The sequence below is a fragment of the Lonchura striata genome, chromosome 4, assembly GCF_050655825.1.
Source record: "Lonchura striata isolate lonStrDom1 chromosome 4, ASM5065582v1, whole genome shotgun sequence".
NCBI lineage: Eukaryota > Metazoa > Chordata > Aves > Passeriformes > Estrildidae > Lonchura > Lonchura striata.
The window spans coordinates 32,113,574-32,134,691 of NC_140706.1; the positions used below are offsets into that span (position 1 = coordinate 32,113,574).

A 21,118-nucleotide genomic window follows, 5' to 3' on the forward strand; every position below is an offset into this window, starting at 1 on the left:
TTTCAGTTATCCAGATGCTGCCAGAGTGAAACTGAAGGAAAGAGAACATTGTGTACTGCTCAGATGTAATGCCTGCTATGCCATCGCTTTCACTTTCTGTCTACAGCTGCTGTAATTCTAGTGAAGAGCTCTTCATTCTCAAAGGTTACACTTTCTGTATGGCAGGAGTGTTATCTCTGTGAAGGAAAAAACAAGTCAGACTTACTAGAATGTTCTTGCGGCGAGTAGGGAGGGACTAAAAGCCCTTTATCAATCATTACGGAGTGAAAATATGTGTATATGCATATTGCAACAAGCTTACACATTGTTGGGGAGTAGCCTTCGTCATGTTCTTGATGTTTCTCGTTGTAAAAAAATAGGCTGAACTGGCCACAGGATCAATAGTGCAGTAATTAAAACTTTGAAGAAGAACAAAATAATCCCTCCATAAATTGTGGTGGCAGCCAATCCATGGGCCATGCTTCTTGTGTGGGAATGGCTTTTCACAGGTTCCCAGTGGCCTCCCCCTCTATGCAAATCCCAGTGAGCTGGGGCTGATGTCTTGCCCACCTGCCACTGGTTTGGGAATAATTTTATTGATGTCTTCATGTCCATTGTTACATTTAAGCACCCACCTCCAAAACAGCAAATGCCCCTGACTGTAGTCCCCTCTAATATTAAGACATGTGGTAAAAATAGAGCAAGAAAAAGGAAATTATATTCCTGGAGCTACCAGTCTTAATGCATTTGTAGGAGGCATAATTAAAAATAGTGATTTTTGAAGACTGGCTGTCTTACTAAGAATGCCTTACTAAGAATCATAGAGTGATATCCTAGCAGGCAGTCCTACTTGCAGTGTTTGAACAAGCTCCTCTTTTCAGATAGGGTGGAAAAATGCTTTCTGAGGTCCCATCTGCAGCTGACTGTGTTTCTTGGTGATTAGTCTTCCTTTCCTCCATCATAAGAAATCATAAGAAAAAACAAACAGGAATTATTTTCAACATAATGCCAGAAAGACTTCAACTTTGGGTCTCTGGGAATATTAATCATTTTCATGTGAAGCCTGATAAGTTCCTGGACTTCTTTAGAAAGCTGACTATGGGAAGAGTGGAGTTAGCATACAGCAAAACTGGGATGGGACCAAAGAGTGATGGAGTACAAGGTGCTTCTTTGCCACTGGTGGAGCTGGTGCTGCTCCTTCCCTCTGCTCCTTCCTTCCTCCCAGCTGGTTGTGTTCCTCTCCCTGACTCCATCCATGGTCCCTGCAGTGTGGAGGAAGATGGTGTCAAGTGACACAAGGCAGGCATTAAGCCGTGTTTCTTCTGATTAACCAGAGTGTGAAGGTTCAGGCAGTCAAGAGTAACCAGGCTTCTGGAGAGGTTTCTTTAGGCAGCAGATGGGTACCCAAGCTCAGGAGATCATGGCGGTGGGACCTGGATGCATTGGCAGCTCTGAAAATACCGTTAGACACGCACTTTCCCCGGGTTCAAAAAATACCAACAGCTGTATGTAGCGTCTTCTAGGTGCAAATGTGCAGGGGAAGTGCAACATTGAGGCTGACCAGGAGTGCGAGATGGGTGGGTAAGTGCTTTTAGTTTTACAGCCAGCACCAGATGATAAATGTTGATGTTGATGTTTTGTTGTCCTTAAAAGGATTGACTGTTCCTGCTTTTTTACTTTCAGCTGGGTAAACACTGGAGAGAGGCTTGCAAGAAACTTGGCATACCTGTTGTTTTGTAGGGCTCACCTTAGTTTCTGATTTCGTAGGTTTGTTTTACAATTGATATATTTTGATGGATGGTGAAGCTGGCGTGGTGTTAGGCAGTGGCCCCTGAAACTTGAAATAGACATGCGTTTGCTGCCTGTTTTGGAGCATTTCAAATGTCTTTACAAACTGGAATGACTCTTAAAGTCAGGTGATTTAATCTGACTTTAATCACTGATGGACGGACTCCAGGTCCTCCCACCTGGAGCCAGGCTTCAAGTGCACCCAGTAATGCCATTTATGGACAGACAGGAGCTACTTTTAAGGCACTGCAGATGCTGATGTTTCTTTCTATACAAATTAATCATGCATTTGACAGCTCTGGATGGAGATACTGCACCTTCATTTCTCACACGCAATTACTTGGTAGAGTTGACTTGGTATTTTCAATAAAAAGGGTGTTGTTGACATGCAACTGACAAAAACCCTGCTCCATTTTAGCACCATTGTGGTCATTGCTGTCCTGAGGCAGACAGGTCTGGGAATGTCTTCTGAAGACATCCAGCTTTATTTTCAGCAGCATGTGCTCTAAAAGGAGCGTGGGTTGGGGGTTTTGTTTTGATGAGCAGAAGTACGGCTGCACTTGCTCCTTTGTGAAGGACATACTCCAGAAGATTCTCACTGTTCCCTCCAGCTGAACATCATTGTAGGACTATTTTTACCTGGGCTTGAATTTATGGAAGTAAATTCAATGAATCCGATGAACAGGTCTTGGGAGCCACTCCTCTCTTCTCACAAACCAGACTTTTCTCCTGATTACCTTGGATTAATTTGTCTTGGTGTGGGTTATGGACGGGAAGGTGTGTGCTGACAGCTGCAGTTGCTAATCCCAGAGGAATCTCAGCATGCCAAAAAGGAGAGGAGCACCTCTCAACAGCATCTGTAGGGGAGCAGCTGGGGAAACCCCCAGGAATGTGGGAGGGAAAAGACAGGTTGGCTCAACTCTGGCATGTTGGGCAAGACTGGCTTCCTTGTAGTAGCGATTGTTGGCAGCTTTCTTGTTTCCTGAGATATATTGCTTTTGTGCAAAGGCAGTTTCTGCTTCTTCCATGTTGCCTGTTCCAAGTGGGATTGATTGCTGCTACTTTCAAGATTACTTTTTTGCCTTCTGTCTAAGTTGTTAATTCAGATGGTTTGAAATTTGTCATAGGATCTCATTACCTGAAAGACAAGTCCAACAGCTAAATGGGATCATTCATATTGAGTATTGAACCTAATGCACAGTGTTTCCAGGAATTTGCTCAAAGTGCATGCATACTTGAAGATTCCTTACAAAGAAATGCATTTGTTGCAGATAATTCTTTCTGTCTTGTCAGACAAATAAAAATTTGCTCATGTTTTTAGTACATTGCCATTTGCATTTTTCAACTTTGACTCAGACTGTAGTAGGGGAAGATGGTAGAGATCTCCTCTACACATTCTGCAGTCTGGATGAGGATTGTTGGTTCCAAGGTGGGGGGATGCAGCAGCATGACTACATTGTTTGCCACCAACCTGGGGACGAAAATAGTTGAACCCACACCACCCTTGCCCAGAAAACAACTTCCCTCTTACAGAGAAGGGGTATGCACAAGGGCTTGTCTGTTGTTGGATTCTTGGGGTTGGTTGTTTTTTTATATCTGAAGTGAACCTGAAAGGGAGCTGAGCAATTGCATCCATTTTCTGAGCTATTTTAGAAATTTGTAGTTTACTGCAAGGGGCTGCAGCTGAAGCACGGGTGACCAGCTCTGTGCAGTAGTAAACAAAATACTAATATGTTTGCTAAGAGATTGGTGTGACCATGGCTGCTGGTAAATTCTCTGAACACATCAAAGAACCTTATTGTTACATTCAGATTTTAATTCCTTATTAGTTTCAAGGAAATACACGTCCTCAGAGCAATGAGAGGAAACTTTGAACGTTTTTCTTCCTCTTGTGCTGGGTGTGGGCTTGATACTGCCTAATTGTTAGTCTGTCCCATGCCTGTACTCCCATAGGAAGAGAGAACAAACCCATTTACAGTTGTGCCATTGCTATGTGTTTTCAAATTTTTCTTTCTCTTTTTTATTTTTAAGATCAAAGGCGTCAAGAATAGTGGAGCAGAGAAGTTAAGAATGATGCAGAGAACACAGATGTGAAGAGCAAAAGAGAGAGGAAGGAGCTGAGCCTGGTGCAGAGGGGGCAAGGAGAAGCAGCAGCCTAAATGCAAGTACTTGAATGTGGAAATGATGGGTTCCAGGGTGCTTAACAGGCATTTAATGTGGTGTTTTAATCTGCCTCTAGTGCCAGTTGGTTAATGTTTTAAAAATTTTCTGCCTCAGGTTCAAGACTTTGGACTCTTATGTCAATAATTTACAGCTCTAAACAGGGAAGTGGCATTGAGGTCATGTGTGCATGTGAGAGAGAAGAGAGAGAGAGAGACAGAAAAAGAAGTCAGTTTGAGTCTTAACTGGATAATAAAAGGTGGCGTAGTGTATTTGAGGGGTGTGTGAAGCACTCACTTCATATCTGAACAGCATTGAAATGTAAAATAACAGCTAAAAAATCAGTGAGTGGATTGATCAGAGAAAGCTGGAGGGAGGGGATGAAACTACTCAGCCAGAATCAAAGTGCTCTGCTAAATTGCTGTGATGTAAAATTTACTTTTATTAATCCTAGTCAAGTTCATGGGACTGAAATTGCAATTTGAAAGCCCTTTTGTTAGCAGAAGTATCATTTTAGCTAGTACAATTATGCCTCCTGCTTGTGATATTTTTTCATTATATATTTTTTTTCTTGGCAAAAAAAAGGTCTTCTGGAAATGCAGGTATGTGGCCAAAAAAAAGTGTCTCCAAGAATGGAAGTGTTTTTCTTTGTGCCTTCTGGTATCCCACCTGTATCAGCAACCAAACTTTTGCTGGTACCCGATGTCATCTTCAGATTAAGGTTTTCCTAACAGATGTGTACCAGAAGAATATTTTCTGCCACAAAGAAGACTTTATCATCTCAGTTGCTTTAAGGGAGGTTCGCACACAGATCTGAAATAATGTTTATATTTACAATTGTTCAGCCTGCAAAGCTTTAATAAGTGTACTGTGTAGAGGTGGAGGAGCTGCCTGGGAGTTCTGCCTGGCAAACAAGTAACCTTGTCCCTTGTTCCCTGCAGCTCCTTCCCACGTGGGTGACAATGCCTGTCGAAAGGATGCGGATGCGGCCCTGGCTGGAAGAACAAATCAACTCTAACAGAATACCAGGGCTGAAATGGCTAAATAAGGTAAGGGGGGATGTGCATACATGTGATGAGGGGGAACTTGATAGCAGTGGCTGAGGTCTGCACAGGTAAATCAGCTCATTCCTGGTTTTCAAAGGGGTGACAGGGAGGAAGGGCAAAGCTGAATGCTTCCTGCTGAACCTGTTCCTCCAGTCTTGTCTGCCAGATCTGAATCCTCCTGCTTTGGCCTGGTAGATTTGTGGCTCATTTAAAAGCATTTTCCAACTCTTTGTTGTTCAAGTGAATGTTTATGAAGACTCTGCTTGGACTTTTTTTTTTTAACCTGGGAGCACATTGTTCAACAAGTAGCATCAGAGGCATGTGTTCAAAATACTCTCCTGAGGAGGAAGACTATGTTCTGTGTTAGGCTGAGTTGAAGCAACAATCTGCTGTTTCAGACTTGTGTGATTTCTCTGACACTTCTCAACTCAGAAGAAAATAGGGTGACTTTTTCCCTGCCAGACTCAAACCTAATTATTTGAGATTTTAAATAGCAATGAATTGTGGAAATGTTGCATGCTTTCTGCACTGTGCAGGAGAGTAATTCACCACACTGAAAAGCATGAAGCTGTTGTTGCTACAGAGGCTACTTTATTATCAGAATGGGTGGAAATGCAAAAAATCAGGGCCAGAAACAGGAACTGCCTGTCTGATTAAGTCACTAAGCCAAATAGTCTGGTATCCTCCCTATAGCAGTAGTAGTTGTGGTACTCAAGGTGCTCATTTTTAGAGTTAAAGAATGGCAATTGAAATTGCTACCTTTTCTTTCAGCTTTCAAAGCTAGAAATGCTCATGACTATGAAATTATCAGGAGCACTTCAAATTTCATCTATGAACCTTGTTTCTCAGTAACTTCCTGCATCAGTGACTCTCATGCTTTGGCTGGGTAAATAAATATTGTTTTATCCATTCCCTAGTTAGCTGCACTGTGAATTTGAGTAGGTCCTTGATCTTGCATAATGGGGTCATAGCTGAAGAGGAGACAGGTTTTTACTGTTGTCGTTGTAATTTGAGTCCCATGTTTGGGTCCTTCACCTTGAATATCTCTATTTTGGTGTTAGGTTTTCTACTTACCGTCTCTGTCTGCTGTCCTTTGCTGGGCATTCCTGCCTAATCCTGAAATAATTTCTCCACCTTGAGGTTTATTAAACTCTGATTCCCCACTTCTACCCTCTGATTTGGCATCAGCCTGGATTGCCTTTGTTATGTTTAGCAAGAAAATTGCACTCCTGAGCATTTCTGTGTAAAAATGTTTGTATATTCATTCCAACAATCAATCATTAAACCATACATATTTTTATTTTTACTTTAAATCCTGACCATAAACAAAGCCATGCATGGAATCAATGAAGTGTCATGTGTATCACAGCCTGTTCTGCATCCACAGAATCAACTTTATAGGGCTGTAGTATTTTAATCAGAGTTTGGTAAAGGATTGTTCACAGTTTAGATAAGAAGGTGTGTCAGATTATCAAGAGAATGAAACTCATGTGTGTGCACAGCTTTTAAGGAAATAAGGTTAATTAAATAAATAAATAAAATAAATTATTACCATTCTGGATTGTCATTGGCTGTCTGTTCTTGGGGGCTTTTTCTGAACTGAAGAAAGAATTAAATCTCTCTCAGTTAGAAATGACATATCAAGCATGGGTGACACATAATTCTTTCCCCTACTGTCAGTTCATCATTATGCCTCCAGAGCAAATCCCTTCTTATAGGGCTTAAAGCATAAATACTTGTGTACCTCTTTGGTGAAAATGTTATCCTTCTGAGTGGCATGAAGTAGAAAGGGAATTTCTTTGCCTTCTCTTCTTAATTCCCTTTACCTTTCTTTACCTTTACTTTCCCTAAATACTTTTACCTTCTTTACCTTTCTTTACCTTCCCAGAGAGACAAAATTGGGAGGTGTTAATGAAACAACATAGTTCAGCAGAGGGCAGAGGGGATGTCAGGAGGGGGAGTAGGAGAGGTCAGTGTTCCTCATGGATCTGGAAAAGGAAACATTCCAAGCTGTAACAGAGAGGCAACCTACTACTTTGATGGATGCTTGGAGTATTATCTTGGAGTTGGATGCTACTGTTTAAGATTTGTCCTGACTTTATAGCTAGTATATGGTCTCATGCTCCAAGCATTTTGCAGTGCCAGAGCTCTCCCAGTGATCACAGAATATTCTGATTTGGAAGGGACCAACAAGGATCCTCAAGTCTAACTCTTAAGTGAATGGCCTGTGCAAGGATTGAAACCACAACCTTGGCATTAGTAGCACCATGCTGCTGTAACCAGCTGAGGTTTGATCTACTTTCCTTTTCATGCCTATTCTAAGAATGTCACAGCTCTTCCGTTTTGGTATTCCCACTGGAATTTGGTAACAATTCCTGTTACAGTGCAAAGTTTTTGTGGGTTGTATTTTTGACTTTAGGTGAGGCTAATTTTTTAACAGAAACATGAGATTTCTACACAAAAGTCCAGTGATGGAATGCTGGACCAGTCAGCACATGGTTTTCCAAGAATGAGAGAAAGCACTGATCACCCCTTCCTGTTCAGGTCATTATTATGCAGCACTGGCTGAAGAAAAATATAAGTAATGTTTGATAATGTGTGAAAGAAAGAAGTATTATTTAAATAGAAAGTATCCAGGCAAACTAGAGCAGAGCACTCTACTACATGGTATTGATGTAATCAGCTGTCTTTGCAGAATTTCAGGGAAGATTAGATATTTCGTAGTTGATGAGATAATCTGTAATATCTGTATGAGAGGGTAAACTCATATATGCATTATAAAATTATAATACACATAGCTTCTGTGAGTTTGTTCTTTGTATTATAATTTGGTTTAATTCCTGTGCTTGAAGACGTCTTGGGAAGAACTTTCTGTAATGAACAGAATCACTTTAATGACCACTTAGACTGCTGCTTAGTGTCCTTGCAGCTTCTTTTGAAGCAGTGAATACAGTCGATGGTGACAGGATGCTATGTCTGGAGTCTTGTTCAGTCTGCTAGGTTTTGAATTATCATATGGTCTATTTTAATCTGGTCTATTCTTAAAGTTCTTGTTGATAGAAACTGTTTCCTATTGAAGTGATGATTTTTTTCCTATGCTTATTATAGTCTATGAAAGAGTAAAGGCAGGGAAGCTTATTTTAGGTCTGATGAATACAGTAGTGTTGTGGACCACAAATAGTGGCTTTGAGGCTTTCTTTTGACTGCTTTGAGTTGGGAAAAGAAGTATCTCTGTTGATGATTTACTTATATGTAGAGGGAAGAGTAAAGAGGCAAAAGACACGTGACAGAAGTGATGGAACTACATTAAGAGGAATATTGAGTGTGAGGACTTGAGGAGAATGAGGAGCATGTTAAATCGTTGCTTGCTCCAAATTAAAGATGAAGCCAAGCAAGAAGGGAAGAATGCAATTCTGAACAAGCAAATATGACAGAAAGGATTAAAGACAAGTTGAAGGATAAAACACAGGCTCAGAAGAAGAAAGATCACATGGGAAGGAAGGGAAATGAATGGAGCCTTGGCATGAGTGAAATATTAACCAGACAGTCAAGGAAGAACAGTGGCTGCTGGGGAAAGGGGAAAGGGTGAAAGATTTATCTCACTCGGCCAGAATCTACAATGCAGTCATTTAAATGAGAGCTGCCTGTCTAGAGTTGTATGTAGTCTGCAGAGAGAAATAGGCTCTTTTAGGGTGAAATTCAGGCAGCATAGCTCAGGTGGCTGCTATAGGAGGAGGGTGCATTTTGCCCTGGAAGTACTTTTCTCTTCATAGACTGATAACTGGATCTGAACCTGCAGTGACATAGTTTATAGTGCAATATGTCTGCATGTGAAGCTAGATAAGTATTCTTCCCAACAGGGGAGAAAAAACAAGTGTTGTGGAACAAGCTTGGTTTGTATGGCTTTGCAGAAAACAGCATGAAGAGTTCTGAAGCAGCCCTCTAGGTCAGGACAAAGAAATTTGTTACTGTGTTGTATGACATAAAAGCACATCTGATCTAGTATCCTTCTGGCCCAGTATCCTGTGTGCTAAGTGCTTGTAGAAGGAGTGTAGGAAACATGTTATTCAAGCTCTGAAAGTCATTGGGTCCCCAGAGCTGGAGCTACATCCTAAAACTGTCATCTTTAATAGTTGCCAGGGATCTTCCATGATCCCTTGGGGAATCAGTTTATACCAACACCACGTAAGGCATGCCCTGATTTAGCTCTGTGTTAAAAAACAAATTTTAAAAAAATCTTTCTTTGCATTTCTTTAAATGCACTTTTCTTTGGTCTAAAGTTTCTGAACTAAAATGTGTTTAGGTATCTTCAATGCACTTCTTCACATGAGTGTCTGTTTTTTTTTATCCCCACTGGAGAGATGTCTACTGCTGATATATTCTTTTGCTTGGCATACAAATTTGCAAGATCTCTTTTCTTCACCATGCTAGTATTTATTGTCTGACTTCTAAATCCCTTGATTTTGCTCTGTTCCTATGGTTGTTTAGTTTCAGATATATTTTTTCTAATCATAAAAGCGTGTGTGCTGACAAAACAATGCTTTGTATGAAAGCCTAGAAATGTGTAGTACTGTATGTTTTTTCCATGTGTCAGCTCGGAAAGCTGCCAGGCTCATCTTCTGTGAAGTGGCTTCTGAGTATTTCATACACTTGGACCGTGCTCTGCTTTGGTGATGCCAATGGATATTTTCCTGTTGATTTCAGTGACTGTGACTCTGGGCTAGAAGGGAGCAAAACACTTGGAGATGCTGAAACTGTGCTTATAAATTAGTGACTTAAAATCATCAGAAGATTTCTCAAGTCTGTCAGTGTTGGCATTTCCTGTTTGTTTTCCCTTCCAGGAGAAGAAGATTTTTCAGATTCCCTGGATGCATGCTGCAAGACATGGTTGGGATGTTGAAAAAGATGCTCCTTTATTTAGAAACTGGGCAATTCACACAGGTATTGGAACTCTCTTTTTGTCGGACATATTTTCACATTGTTTTCCCTTTTAAAATTCCATTTTCATTATTTCTTGTCTTTGCTTTTACTAACAGAGAGTGAACTCAAGTTTCCAGATTTGTGGGAGGCTAAGTGTTTTTTCAAGGCCTGTGATACTCTCCAGCTTAATTGAAGTGCTATAACTCATTTGCATTGAGGAACACAGTAAAACATAATTGATTTAAATGTTAGCAACTGGGTTCAGAACTGTCAGGAGTAGTGCACAGTCAGCACTTTGTAGACATAGGCCTTCAGGCTTTTTATGTCTTTCTATGGATTTGAGCCAGACATAATAAAGGTAAATGCTGTGCAAGCTTTTCCATGCTGTTATGGAGTCACATCAGATCTGCAGTGCCCTGGGTCTTTCTTGAGCACAAACCGTTCATCATCTCTCCTAGAAATGTGCATGAGAATGAAATCATAGCACTCTCTTGCAACCTCAACTATTGTTAGAATGCTTGTCATGGGAACCAAAGGCTGATACCTTGAAGCTAACCTATGCTGTTATTGATTTGCCTCAAATCTTCAATCACATGTCATATGTGTCTAACTTTTCTTTTCTTGTTCAGGAAAATACCAATCAGGAGTAGATAAACCTGATCCAAAGACATGGAAGGCAAACTTCCGTTGCGCTATGAACTCCCTGCCTGACATAGAAGAAGTGAAGGACAAAAGTATAAAGAAAGGAAACAATGCCTTCAGGGTGTACCGGATGCTGCCCTTATCTGAAAGACCTTCCAAAAAAGGTAGAGGGGAGAGCTTTTCAACATGAAATGCTGTTGAGGGCATTGTGTTGAGAAAAACACCTACTGCAGGTAGCTCAGTATGCAACAAGCCACTAATGTAAGCTACACATGGTGCCCTGTCTGGCTGGGAAATGACTGGAACCTAGGAACAACTGTATGAAAAATGGGCTGCATTCAGAAGAGAGAATCAATGAGATGCAATACCCCCAAGCTGTTGATACTTGTCTGTTAAGGCTGATGGAGTTGTGCTCAGAATCTAGTCCCAGGTCTCCTTCAGTCAAGGAATATGATTAAGGGGTATTAAAGCTCAACACATTTAACTCAGTAGGGGTCATTCAGAATATGGTGGCAGACATTTTGGTAGCTTTTCTCAAGCAAGGGTACAATTAAACTGGCTCTGTCTTGAGCTGAGTGAGAGCAGTACACTCACTCAGAACATTAAACCATGAAACCACATTGTTAGTTACAAAGACCATGAAAAACCAACCCATAGAGCATGATAATGGTGAAATGGGAAAGTGTCTGAATCCCGAAATTTAGGAATTTATTCTCCTGCCTGCCAGGAGAAGACCTAACACCAGGTCAATCTTGTAAGTATTTGGTTTCTTTTGAAGTAGAAACATTGCTTTATTTAGGGCTCATGAGCTTTCATATGGCTTCCTTACTGGTTTATGCAGTAGAACAATGGTTTCCTTGGTCCTTTGGTGTCTTGTGCAGTCTAGAATTTTGGATGAAAAGATAATCTATAAACTAAACACACAGTGTTCCTCTAACACCTGTGGCTACAGTTTGCCACTTAGATTGAGAAGTGAAAGACAAATTTTCAGTTTAAGGTCAGTGTGACTGGAAATTATGAACCATGGCATTTTTGGGGCAGAATCATACTGTGAAAGGGAGATCAATGTGCAAAAGGTAGAACATTTATTTTGAAACTGTTTCCAGTCTCTTGTCAATAGCATATTTTGTTTAGGCCCATTCCTCTGGACCATAACGTATCTCTTGGCAATAGACTCGTGTAGGAGATAGAAAAGTTAATCTTTAAAGCTGAGATTCTGAGAATAGGGTCTGTGGCAGGAGAAGATTCTGCAGAAAGTCCAGTAAAACCCTGACACAGTTTGGGCCTCATATATATTTTCACATGCCCTTTTTTTGTGTCATGTGGCTAAACATGTGTGGGAGCAAAAGAACCTGGCTGCAAACATTTCTAATTTTCTGTGGTATCGTGTAGTAAAGATGGGAAAAGCTCCTGGGACATATCTGTGCTAACACTGGGGCAGAGCTGAGCTTGCACCAGCAAGTCTGAGCTTCTACATCAGGTCAGAGCAGGGGCAGCAGCACTGGGGTCTGCCAAGGTGCATATTTTGTGAGAGTCATATGCAGTATGGTTTTGGAGATTTCCAAGTCCAGCATGATTGCATAAGCCACTTTTGCATGAATTGTAATATGTATTTCCCTACCAGGTTGCAACTATTTACAAAAATATTGGTTGAAGTTTATGATGATCTCTTTTCACATTCAATCAGTTAACAATCTCCCTTTTCCTGTAGCTACAGAGAAAACATCAGAAATGTGATGAGGCATATATTTTAATTTTTCTTCCCTTTAAGAATATTTTTCTCCCCCTTTCTTTTTCTTAACAGGCCTTTTTTTTTAAATTTGTCATTCTTCCATATTTTCACTTTGATTTTTTGACTGCAGTTGCTTTCCTTGGTCCCACAGTGGTTCTCTTTTGTAGCCTTTTAAAAAAGACACACAAAGCCAGTGCATTCAAGGTGATTTTTTTGCTGCCCAAGCCTTAAAGGAAGGGTAAAATTAAGTAAAATGTGTTCTCCCTTTGCTAGGAAGTCCTGCCATTTTGAGGCTCATTTTGGGGCTATTTGTTGGTGAATATAGAAACTGTGAAGGATAACTCATGGCACACAGGACTTTATGAAATCTTCCTTCTGTTGTTGCAGGAAAAAAGACAAAATCTGAGAAGGATGACAAATTCAAACAAATTAAGGTAAGAAGTGTCTGTTTAATGGTGCAAGAGCTTGTGAATACAGTCTGTTGCAAATATTTTTTAACAGCCCCAACAGTATATTGTGGTGGGTACTTGCAAATGCTTGTGGTTGGTTAAGTAACTACAGTTACCCAGGATGTTTGGGGTTGGTTTTTTTTGAAATGTGAAGGCTGTTAAAGCCATGACTTATGTCATCAATAGACACAGCCCTTGTGTTACAATGACTGGAGGTTGGAAAACTGGCAGTCTCAGCAATACATTTGCCATTTGTTTGTCTCTGTAAGGAGAAGTACAATAATTAGGGAAGGAATGCTTATGAAGAATAGAGCTACCTTTTGGAGCAGTTAATTCCTGTGTGTAAAGCACTGGAAATTAATTTTCATTTAGGCAAGGGTCAGAGCTGCACCTTGTGCTCATGCTGTGTCTGTTAGAAGGCCTCACCTGTAAAGCTCTTCAGCTGCAGCCTTGTTCAGAGTGTGGGCCCAGACTGAAGTCTGCTGTCCCTGCAAGGCATGGTGTTTCCTGGCCCCTGCCAAGGGCCTCTGTGAGGTGGTCAGTATTACATATCAGCAGGAGCTAGTCCACCTTCAATTTTTTTAACAAAAAAAACAAACCTCAGATTTCAGACTCTCATCTTTCAGTAAAATTTGTGTCCTTAGGCTGTGTGTAGCAGCTGTGTCTACAGTGCAAGGGCAGATCGGTCCCCTGCTGCTCACTTGTGGAGGGCTGTGCCATTCATGCCTGGGTTCAGGCTCTGCAGCCTCTGGCCAGGAGATTCTCTGGGCCAGGTGAACCCAGAAATGTGGGAAAAAGTCCTCCACTAAAACAGTTTGGAAAGCCAGTGCTGCCACAGTAGTTGTGCAGTTTCACATCAGAATGGTGTGACTTTTAAATTGTGTTAAAGGAGCCACTCTGTAACTGTGCTGCTTGGCTCATGCTGCCACTTGTGCTTACTATCAAGTGGTAGCTGATGTTCAGAGGGAGCCAGTAAAATTGCTTTGGTCAGAACAGAGCAGTGTGCCAGCACATACACTTACCTACCAGTGATACCTCCTGTTAGTTCTTGTGGCTCTGAGCTGGGGCCAGGTAGTATTGTCTGTTCCCCCATTGTGACAGATGTGTGCGGTGGCTAGCTTGGATTTGGAGAGGTGCTCTTCCCATACTCAGCCACTCTTAGGCTGACTGTTGAATGTTGAAGGCTGTAGTAGTGAAGGGTAGTACATGAATTAAAGCAAATGCACATCTCTGAGCATGAAAGCTTCTTACAATTACTTTGCTTGGTGATGAGAATTCCTGAGATCCTAGTTGCATGTTTTGAATTGAACACCTCACAGTTACCTTGAGAAATGTCTTTTAGTGGAGCCCAGTGGGAGTCTACTCCACAATTTGCCTGGCTGCAGTGGCTGAATTTCTACCTTATCCTAGATGTATACTCTTGACCATGCAGCTCCACATTGAGAGATATTTTTTTAAATCCTAGTAACAGCTTTCTCTATGCATTTAGCTTAGGTTAGACATCTGAACACTGAAAATTCAGGTGATTTAACACCAACTGTGCCAGTATCCAAGTCTCTTTGTGGGTCTGGCACCATCACCTGAGTTCTAAGATGCATATTTGTTTCTGAAGCTTGAAAGGGGCTACAAAATAAACTTCTCTGTAATCAATCATCAAAAGAGTTGAGGAAGTGCTGCATACACAGTATTTCCATGGGGGCTGCTGTGTTTGCTGTGAATTAAAGCAAACAGCACCAGATACTCAAGGCTCCAGTGTGCAGCCCTAATCTATCTCTGCAGTTGTGACCCTCAATGGATCAATAGCAGCTAATTTTATCTTTTCAAGCTCTCCAAGTCTTTGACCTATGGGCCAGCACAACTGGTGCATCTCATCAAAGACCTAGTTGCCATTAACACTTAACTCTCCACCCTTCTGATGTGCAGAGGAATGTTGCAATAGGGTGCATGTTTGCCTTGCTTTAGTGTCTGGGAAGGTGCTTGTGTTGAAGTGACAATGCTTTTTGAGTAGATCACAATCACAGCATGTGACATCCAGAAAAAAACCTGTCACAGTGCCCCCAGTATTTTGACCCAAATATAACAGTTCAGCAGTACTGGAATGGGCTGGCACTGCAGGTCTTAAGGCTTACCTTTGCCCTACCTTTGATGAAATGCTTTAGAGCAGTGAAAATGAGCATGGTGTGGACAGCTCTTCACTTCTGTGGGTGTCTCTGCCTCAGCAAGCAGAGGACAACTTGCAGCCTTGCAGGGCTGGTAGAGTGAGAACAGAAGACTTTAGACATTGTAACCAATAAACCTGTGAGAGAGTCAATACCAGAGAGGAAGTTGCACATGCAGAATAATCCTTTTAAAGAAATCCTGAGTTAATGGAATTAAGTTTTTGATGCCTACTCTGAAGGGATTTTTTTTTATTCCCACTCAAGTGTATCAGGCTTACAGAGAGGCATCTTATGGAAAGCTCAGTCTGTGTAGAACAGGTGGTGTTTTGCAAATGCTGTTGCCCTGTGGTAATGTTTATGATGTGATCTAAAAGGCTGTATTTAGTGTAAACACTTTGGTTTGCTTTCAGGCTCGCTATAGAAAAAAATTAAGGCTAGAATTTAGTAATTGCTGTACTTAGAAACTAAGGCTTCCTTTTAGAGAGTGCAAAGAGATCGAGCATATTTGGAAGGGAGTGAGGATGAATGTTAAATAGAATACTGTTTTAAAGCAGTGTTTCTTCCTTGTTTGTTTCAAATGTTAATCTCTTGTAGTAAATAGCTTACTACTTCCTTGCTCTCAGAAGGCTTACTCTAAATTTGAAAATTAAAAATCGTTTTCCTTTCAAAGAACAAGATTTAGAAATTAATTTGTCTCGGGCTTCTCCTCAGAGAAATATTTGTTTTAAGACAGTGTCTTGCAGAGAGCAGGGGGTATATGGCAGACAGAAGTAATGGGATTTATTACCATCTCAGAACAAAGAGATGAACTGTCTCCTAAAATAAAGCAACCCTGACCCAACTGTACTGTTTTCATTCTAGCAAGAGCCAGTTGAATCATCTTTTGGGATGAATGGGCTAAATGCTGTCACTTCTGACTACTTCCTGTCCTCCAGTATAAAAAATGAAGTTGACAGTACAGTGAACTTTGTAGGTAAGTACTGCTATGCTTTTTTTACATATTAAGCACACAGGTGACTTCAAAAACCCTTTTGGTCTGCCAGACTTATCTTTCCATCAGCATTTTGCACTTCGGGGAATGCCACGATTGCAGTCAGGTAGACCCATTTCTCAGTAGCCTAGGCCATGGAAGGTAGTGGTTGCAGGCCAGCCACACCACCTTGCAGAGACAGTGAGCAGTACTGTGCCACTGGGCTGGTTGTCTTGAGAGTAAAGCACTTACAGGCACTCTTAGCTGGCTTCTCAGGGTGGGCACTTATTCTACAGGGTAGTCCTCAGCCATGAGGAGACTGTAGCCAGTGTCACATGGAAGTTAAACTGCAGTCAGATGGCAGTTTCCCATTGCTTAAAGCAGAGGTTTGTATAGAATACCATTTTATTTGGGAGTTCAATCCAGCAGGCAAAATATAGGAACTTGGTTCTTTTCACTGACACCTCCATAGCAGAGATAGTTTTTGACATCACTGAGCTAACGAAAAGGGTCATCAAAGACTGCATTTAGAAACCAGTACATTAGAAATTAGCTGTCATCTCAGCATGTGAATAATTGGTTGTCAGTAGAATAATTGGACTGGGCCTTGACAGCTCTTTTTTGGCTAAGGTTGTCACTGCAGCAAGAGCTCCTAATAGTATGACCCATTTTGTCTAGAATTCCACTTTTAAATATGACAAATATTTTAGTATTCTGCTTGGAGAGATGGCAGAAATCATGTGCAGTGACTATTTTTGATCCTCATTCCTTAGGTCACAGGGCTCTGCATAGTCATTCCCCTGAAGTACTTGTGTAGCTGAGGAGTTTGTTAGTAGCTTTACTCTCTTTATGGCAGTTCATTTAGTCAGCTGTTGCTTTGTCAGAACATTAGAACAGGCTCCTACTGTTATAGCTTGAAGGAGTAGCACTATAGTGCTATTAGTGCTTCCTGTTCACTGACTGAGGATCAGGTAGGAACATCCATTGTTATTTAATTATTGAGATGTGAGGTGTGCTGCTTATCCAGACTGGAGAAAGAAGCAGTTATTTAGGACTGCAGGAAGGATTTTAATGTAAACAGGGAGGGAAAGGTAAAATAGAATCATTCTGCAGAGAGACAGGAAATCAGCTGGCGGGGATGAAAGACAAACAGCACCTGCAGAGTTTCTGACATACGTGCAGCTCACTGAAAACTGTGGCATATTGCCCAAGTGAGCAGTATTTTTTGCTGTGCATTTTTATCTCTCAGGGTGGGTAAGAGTTTGTCAGGTATTGAGGAAAGAGATAAAACAGTGCAGATGGCCTGCTCATACCCTGAGCGGGTTGTGCAATATTATTTGTCTCTCCCAGATAAATTAACTGTGTGTGCTCTTGCACCACTCTCACCACACTCAATAAAATCTGGTTGTTTCTGAACAAGGAAAGGTGAAATGAAGGGGAAATTAAATATATGAAACATAATTGTAGTAATTGTAGTGACCAACTTAAAAAAACTCTATCTGGTATGTATGTAATTTTTTCTGTGCTGGCATTGTTTCTTAAAATACACATCTAAGTTTTGAAGATCTTCCAGTGGTTACCTGGCACTTCACAAAGCAAAATAATATGCATCTTTTTCCTGGGAAAAACACCTGTCACTTTTCTTTTCAAAAAGCCCTGTCTAAAGATAGAATGAAGGAGTGGATTGTCTGTATAAACATGTGCATTCTTGTTTATTTATCTTAGTTCATGCAGGAATAGATGCTGTCTTTTGACTTTTCAAATTTAATAATTAGTATATTCAGGTTACTTAGCTGGAAAATTGCAAGATCTGTTGTATTTCATTGCCTACATGTTTTTCCCCACATGGGTCTAGGAAAAAATGGGCTGTTTGAACAACACAGCATTGTGTTTGTACAGAATTTAGCCTATTGTTTCCTTTATGTTCTGTGAATAAATATCTTAGTCTTTCTCTTGGGTAACCATGGTTTCAGGTTAGCCATCCTCTGAGATGGCTCCATCCCTGTGCATTCTTCTAAACTAACTCATTGGCTTTCAGTTCTGTGCTGGATTAATGCATTTATCATGTATTCATACAGCTGGGATTAAAGGAGGAGTTGTACAAGACAGAGGAAATTCTGTCAAGCAGTTTCAGATGAGTGAGATTCTGGCTTTTATCATACTTTTGCTTTGCTCAGTAACTTCTTGGTACCTTGGTTTGTCAACCTTTTTCAAAAGGTTGCAGTGTAGAACAATTAATATCTGCAAGGCATTTCAGGACACTTAGAAAGCATCCATGGTTGCTTCACTTTGTAGAAATAAGTAATGCTCCTTTGCCATGAAATTTCACATACTTTTTAGGTATTAAATATCATGTACCTGGGGAAATAGGAAACTCATCTGTTAATAACCAACCAAACTGTAGCTTTCTGTCACAGATCATGGGGATTGCAGGTACAAATTTATTTTATGCATACTATCAATAGCATTGTGAGGGTCAGTGACAATAGCCATATAACTGGAGCAGAAATTTTTCATAGATTAATGTCGTATGTACATCAGACTCCCACAATGTTTTGCTTGACCCCGTGGCCTGATTTTTGTATGCTGGTTCTGGCCTTCTGTTGTATAATTTACATTAGAGCATTCAGAGACCATGGGATGGTTTACAGCTTGCTTGTTGAGGATTGCAGATTTCCCTTAGAACTGTCACTGAAAATTATATCCCCTGAAAGCAGGTGGTGTGCATGGAGAAAAATGCTGAGACTATTGAAGACTCAGATACCAAGCAGGCTCTTAGAAGTTCAACAGGGTTGAGATGTTATCAGTAATCACTTTTGTTGTTTCTAATCCCAAGTTGTAGGACATCCACACCTTGATGGCAGCACTGAGGAGCAGGTGATAGTTGCCAACCCTCCTGATGTTTGTCAGGTGGTAGAGGTGACAACAGAAAGTGATGAACAGCCCCTCAGCATGAGCCAGCTGTATCCTCTACAGATCTCCCCTGTCTCATCCTATGCAGGTAAGCAACTTGGTGTTTCTTTACACTCCTTTTTCTGGAAATGTTGGGAAGACGCTGTTGGGGGAAAGAGGGCTCTGCCAGGCTAGCTAATGAAGATTCAGAAATGGATACTCATCTATCTTCTGAATTGTTAACGAAACTCAAAAATACACAGTCCTCTGCTCATTTCCTTGGGGAAAAACTTGACAGATCTGAGTTTGGAAATGTGAGCTACAGATTTAACCTGTGAGTAATGGAAAAAGAACTTCTTTGGGTATAACGCAGAGATCTTTTAGAGGGGGATTTTCAGTGGTACAAATGACATGCTCTCTGCCTTACTAAAGATCAAAGGTCTTTTTTGCTCTGTTTACTCAGTGTCTAGCACAGTGTGCAGTGTTTAGGGCTGCACTAATGGTATGTATGCAGATATGGAGCTGAGGGCCCACACGGAGTGGGTCTGTCTTGCTGCAGACGAGAAGAGGCATGTAGTTACTGATAACAAGTGATCTTTCAAGCAGCAGAGTGTGGACATCTGGCTTCTAACGTCTGCCAGCCATCTGGATTCTCTGATACCTAAAAAGAGGATGAGATAACAGGCTTCCCCCTACTCCCTGTGAGGGTGGTTATGGTTTCCCTTTTCATCTGGCCTCTTATTTTCATATAACTGTTAGGAAGTCTTTGGCACTCATTTATCCCTTATCCAAGTCTAACAGTGTGTTCAGAAGTTTCTATGGGAGAACAGACAAAAATGTATATGTGTAAATGCTGTATAGAGTTCCCACAATCATATAAGACTTATTTCATAGGAAGCAGGACAAAGCCATATTGGAAAGTAGAAGAAGTTTCAGATACAACCTCTCCTTTCTGTTTTAGCATGGTGCTAATTTGCAAGCTTTAGGAAACTAGGTAGAAACACAAATAGAAACACCTTTTAAGGCAAATTTAAGTATTAATAGTTTGCCATGCATTTTATTCTTTTACACATGGGTTTGCCTTTGACTTATTAGACTGAAATTTCTTCCAGACACATTTTTATAAAGTATGTAATTTTTATCTTTGGGACCAAGTGAATAGTATGATGTTCTTTTGGACTGTCTCCACTGTTAGTCTCACACATGTTGATAAATGATCATGCTTCCCAAAATGTTTAGTCTGCAATGACCAAAGATTTAGAATTTAGAAGACCTTTGCAAAGCATAAGGCAGGGAGATATGAGTGCTTAAATTTATTAACAGAAGGGAGACAAGGGCCTTTGAAACATCTTCTTTACAAATGTGTCTTGGAAAACTTTTCTATCTATGCAAACATGACAATTATGCAATCTTTTATCTTCAGCTATAGGATGTAAATTCTAGAAATGCAAACAGAAGTCACTGTATTGGTCTGGAAGTCATAGTGGTTTCTTGGACTGTAATGATAGAGAAGGGTGGTCTGCTGACCATCTTGACATGAGCAAATCATGACCTACCTGCCTAATGTCATTGCAACCAGCCTGCATAAGGAAAATGAAGGGTGATTGAAGTACTTCTGATATCCCCTTACACTGTCTTAGTACCTTGGTGGCCTTCAGTTGTCCTAACTTATACCTGGATCTGCTAGCTCAAAAATCAGATAGCAGAGTTTCATGCCACTGGCATGCTTTTGAGTACATCTCAAGACAGCTCTTGATGATCCTGGCTACTGTAGCTAGAGGCCAGATAGAAGTACTGCAAGGGAGAAGTCCTGGGACAAGTCTTATTTAATGTATTGATGAGCAGAAGATATATTGGAGACATGTTTGTGAACTTCACAGGTGACAACAAATAGGGCACACCAGTTGATATGTTTGAGGGCAGAACCGTCATTCAGAGAGTCCTGGAGAGATTGCTGGAATGGGTCAGCAGAAACCTTATGAAGTTTAGCAAGGGCACATATGAAGTCCTGTGCATTGGAAGGAAGAGATCTTTACAATAGCGGCTGGGGCTGATGGTATGGCGAGTAGCTCTGCAGAAAGGTGGGTAGGCAGTGAGCTGAGTGCGAGACACCAGAGCACCTCAGCCACAGAGAAGGCCAGCAGTTTTCAGGAGCATGGCCAGTAGATCTAGGGAAGTGATTATCCTCCTCTACTCAGCACTAGTTGTGCTACTTTAAAAGTATTGCATCCAGTCTTGAGCTCCCCAGGCTAAGAAACATACAAACAAACTGGATCTAGGGCAGAGGAGGGCTACGCAGGGTATGGATTCTCACTCTGTGAGAGGATAGAGGGACTGAGGCTTGTTCAGCCTGGAAAAGAGATGATTTTGAGGACTTCATA

General features: G+C 41.0%; 1 protein-coding gene across 7 annotated transcripts in view; it reads left to right on the plus strand.

Annotated features, from left to right (window-relative positions):
- IRF2 (interferon regulatory factor 2) overlaps positions 1-21,118 on the plus strand; it is a 39,411-nt gene that overhangs the window by 12,813 nt on the left and 5,480 nt on the right. For 4 of the 7 annotated variants that reach the window (XM_021543508.3, XM_085578748.1, XM_085578749.1 and 1 more), the window contains exons 2-8: positions 3,799-3,928; positions 4,869-4,976; positions 9,815-9,914; positions 10,523-10,699; positions 12,655-12,701; positions 15,737-15,848; positions 18,682-18,846. In XM_021543508.3, the coding sequence (XP_021399183.1) occupies positions 4,890-4,976; positions 9,815-9,914; positions 10,523-10,699; positions 12,655-12,701; positions 15,737-15,848; positions 18,682-18,846 (688 nt within the window). In that variant the 5' untranslated portion in view covers positions 3,799-3,928; positions 4,869-4,889. Of the gene's footprint in view, positions 1-3,798; positions 3,933-4,868; positions 4,977-9,814; positions 9,915-10,522; positions 10,700-12,654; positions 12,702-15,736; positions 15,849-18,681; positions 18,847-21,118 lie in introns of all 7 variants that reach the window. The other 3 variants (XM_077782892.2, XM_077782893.2, XM_085578746.1) reach the window with 2 other exon arrangements.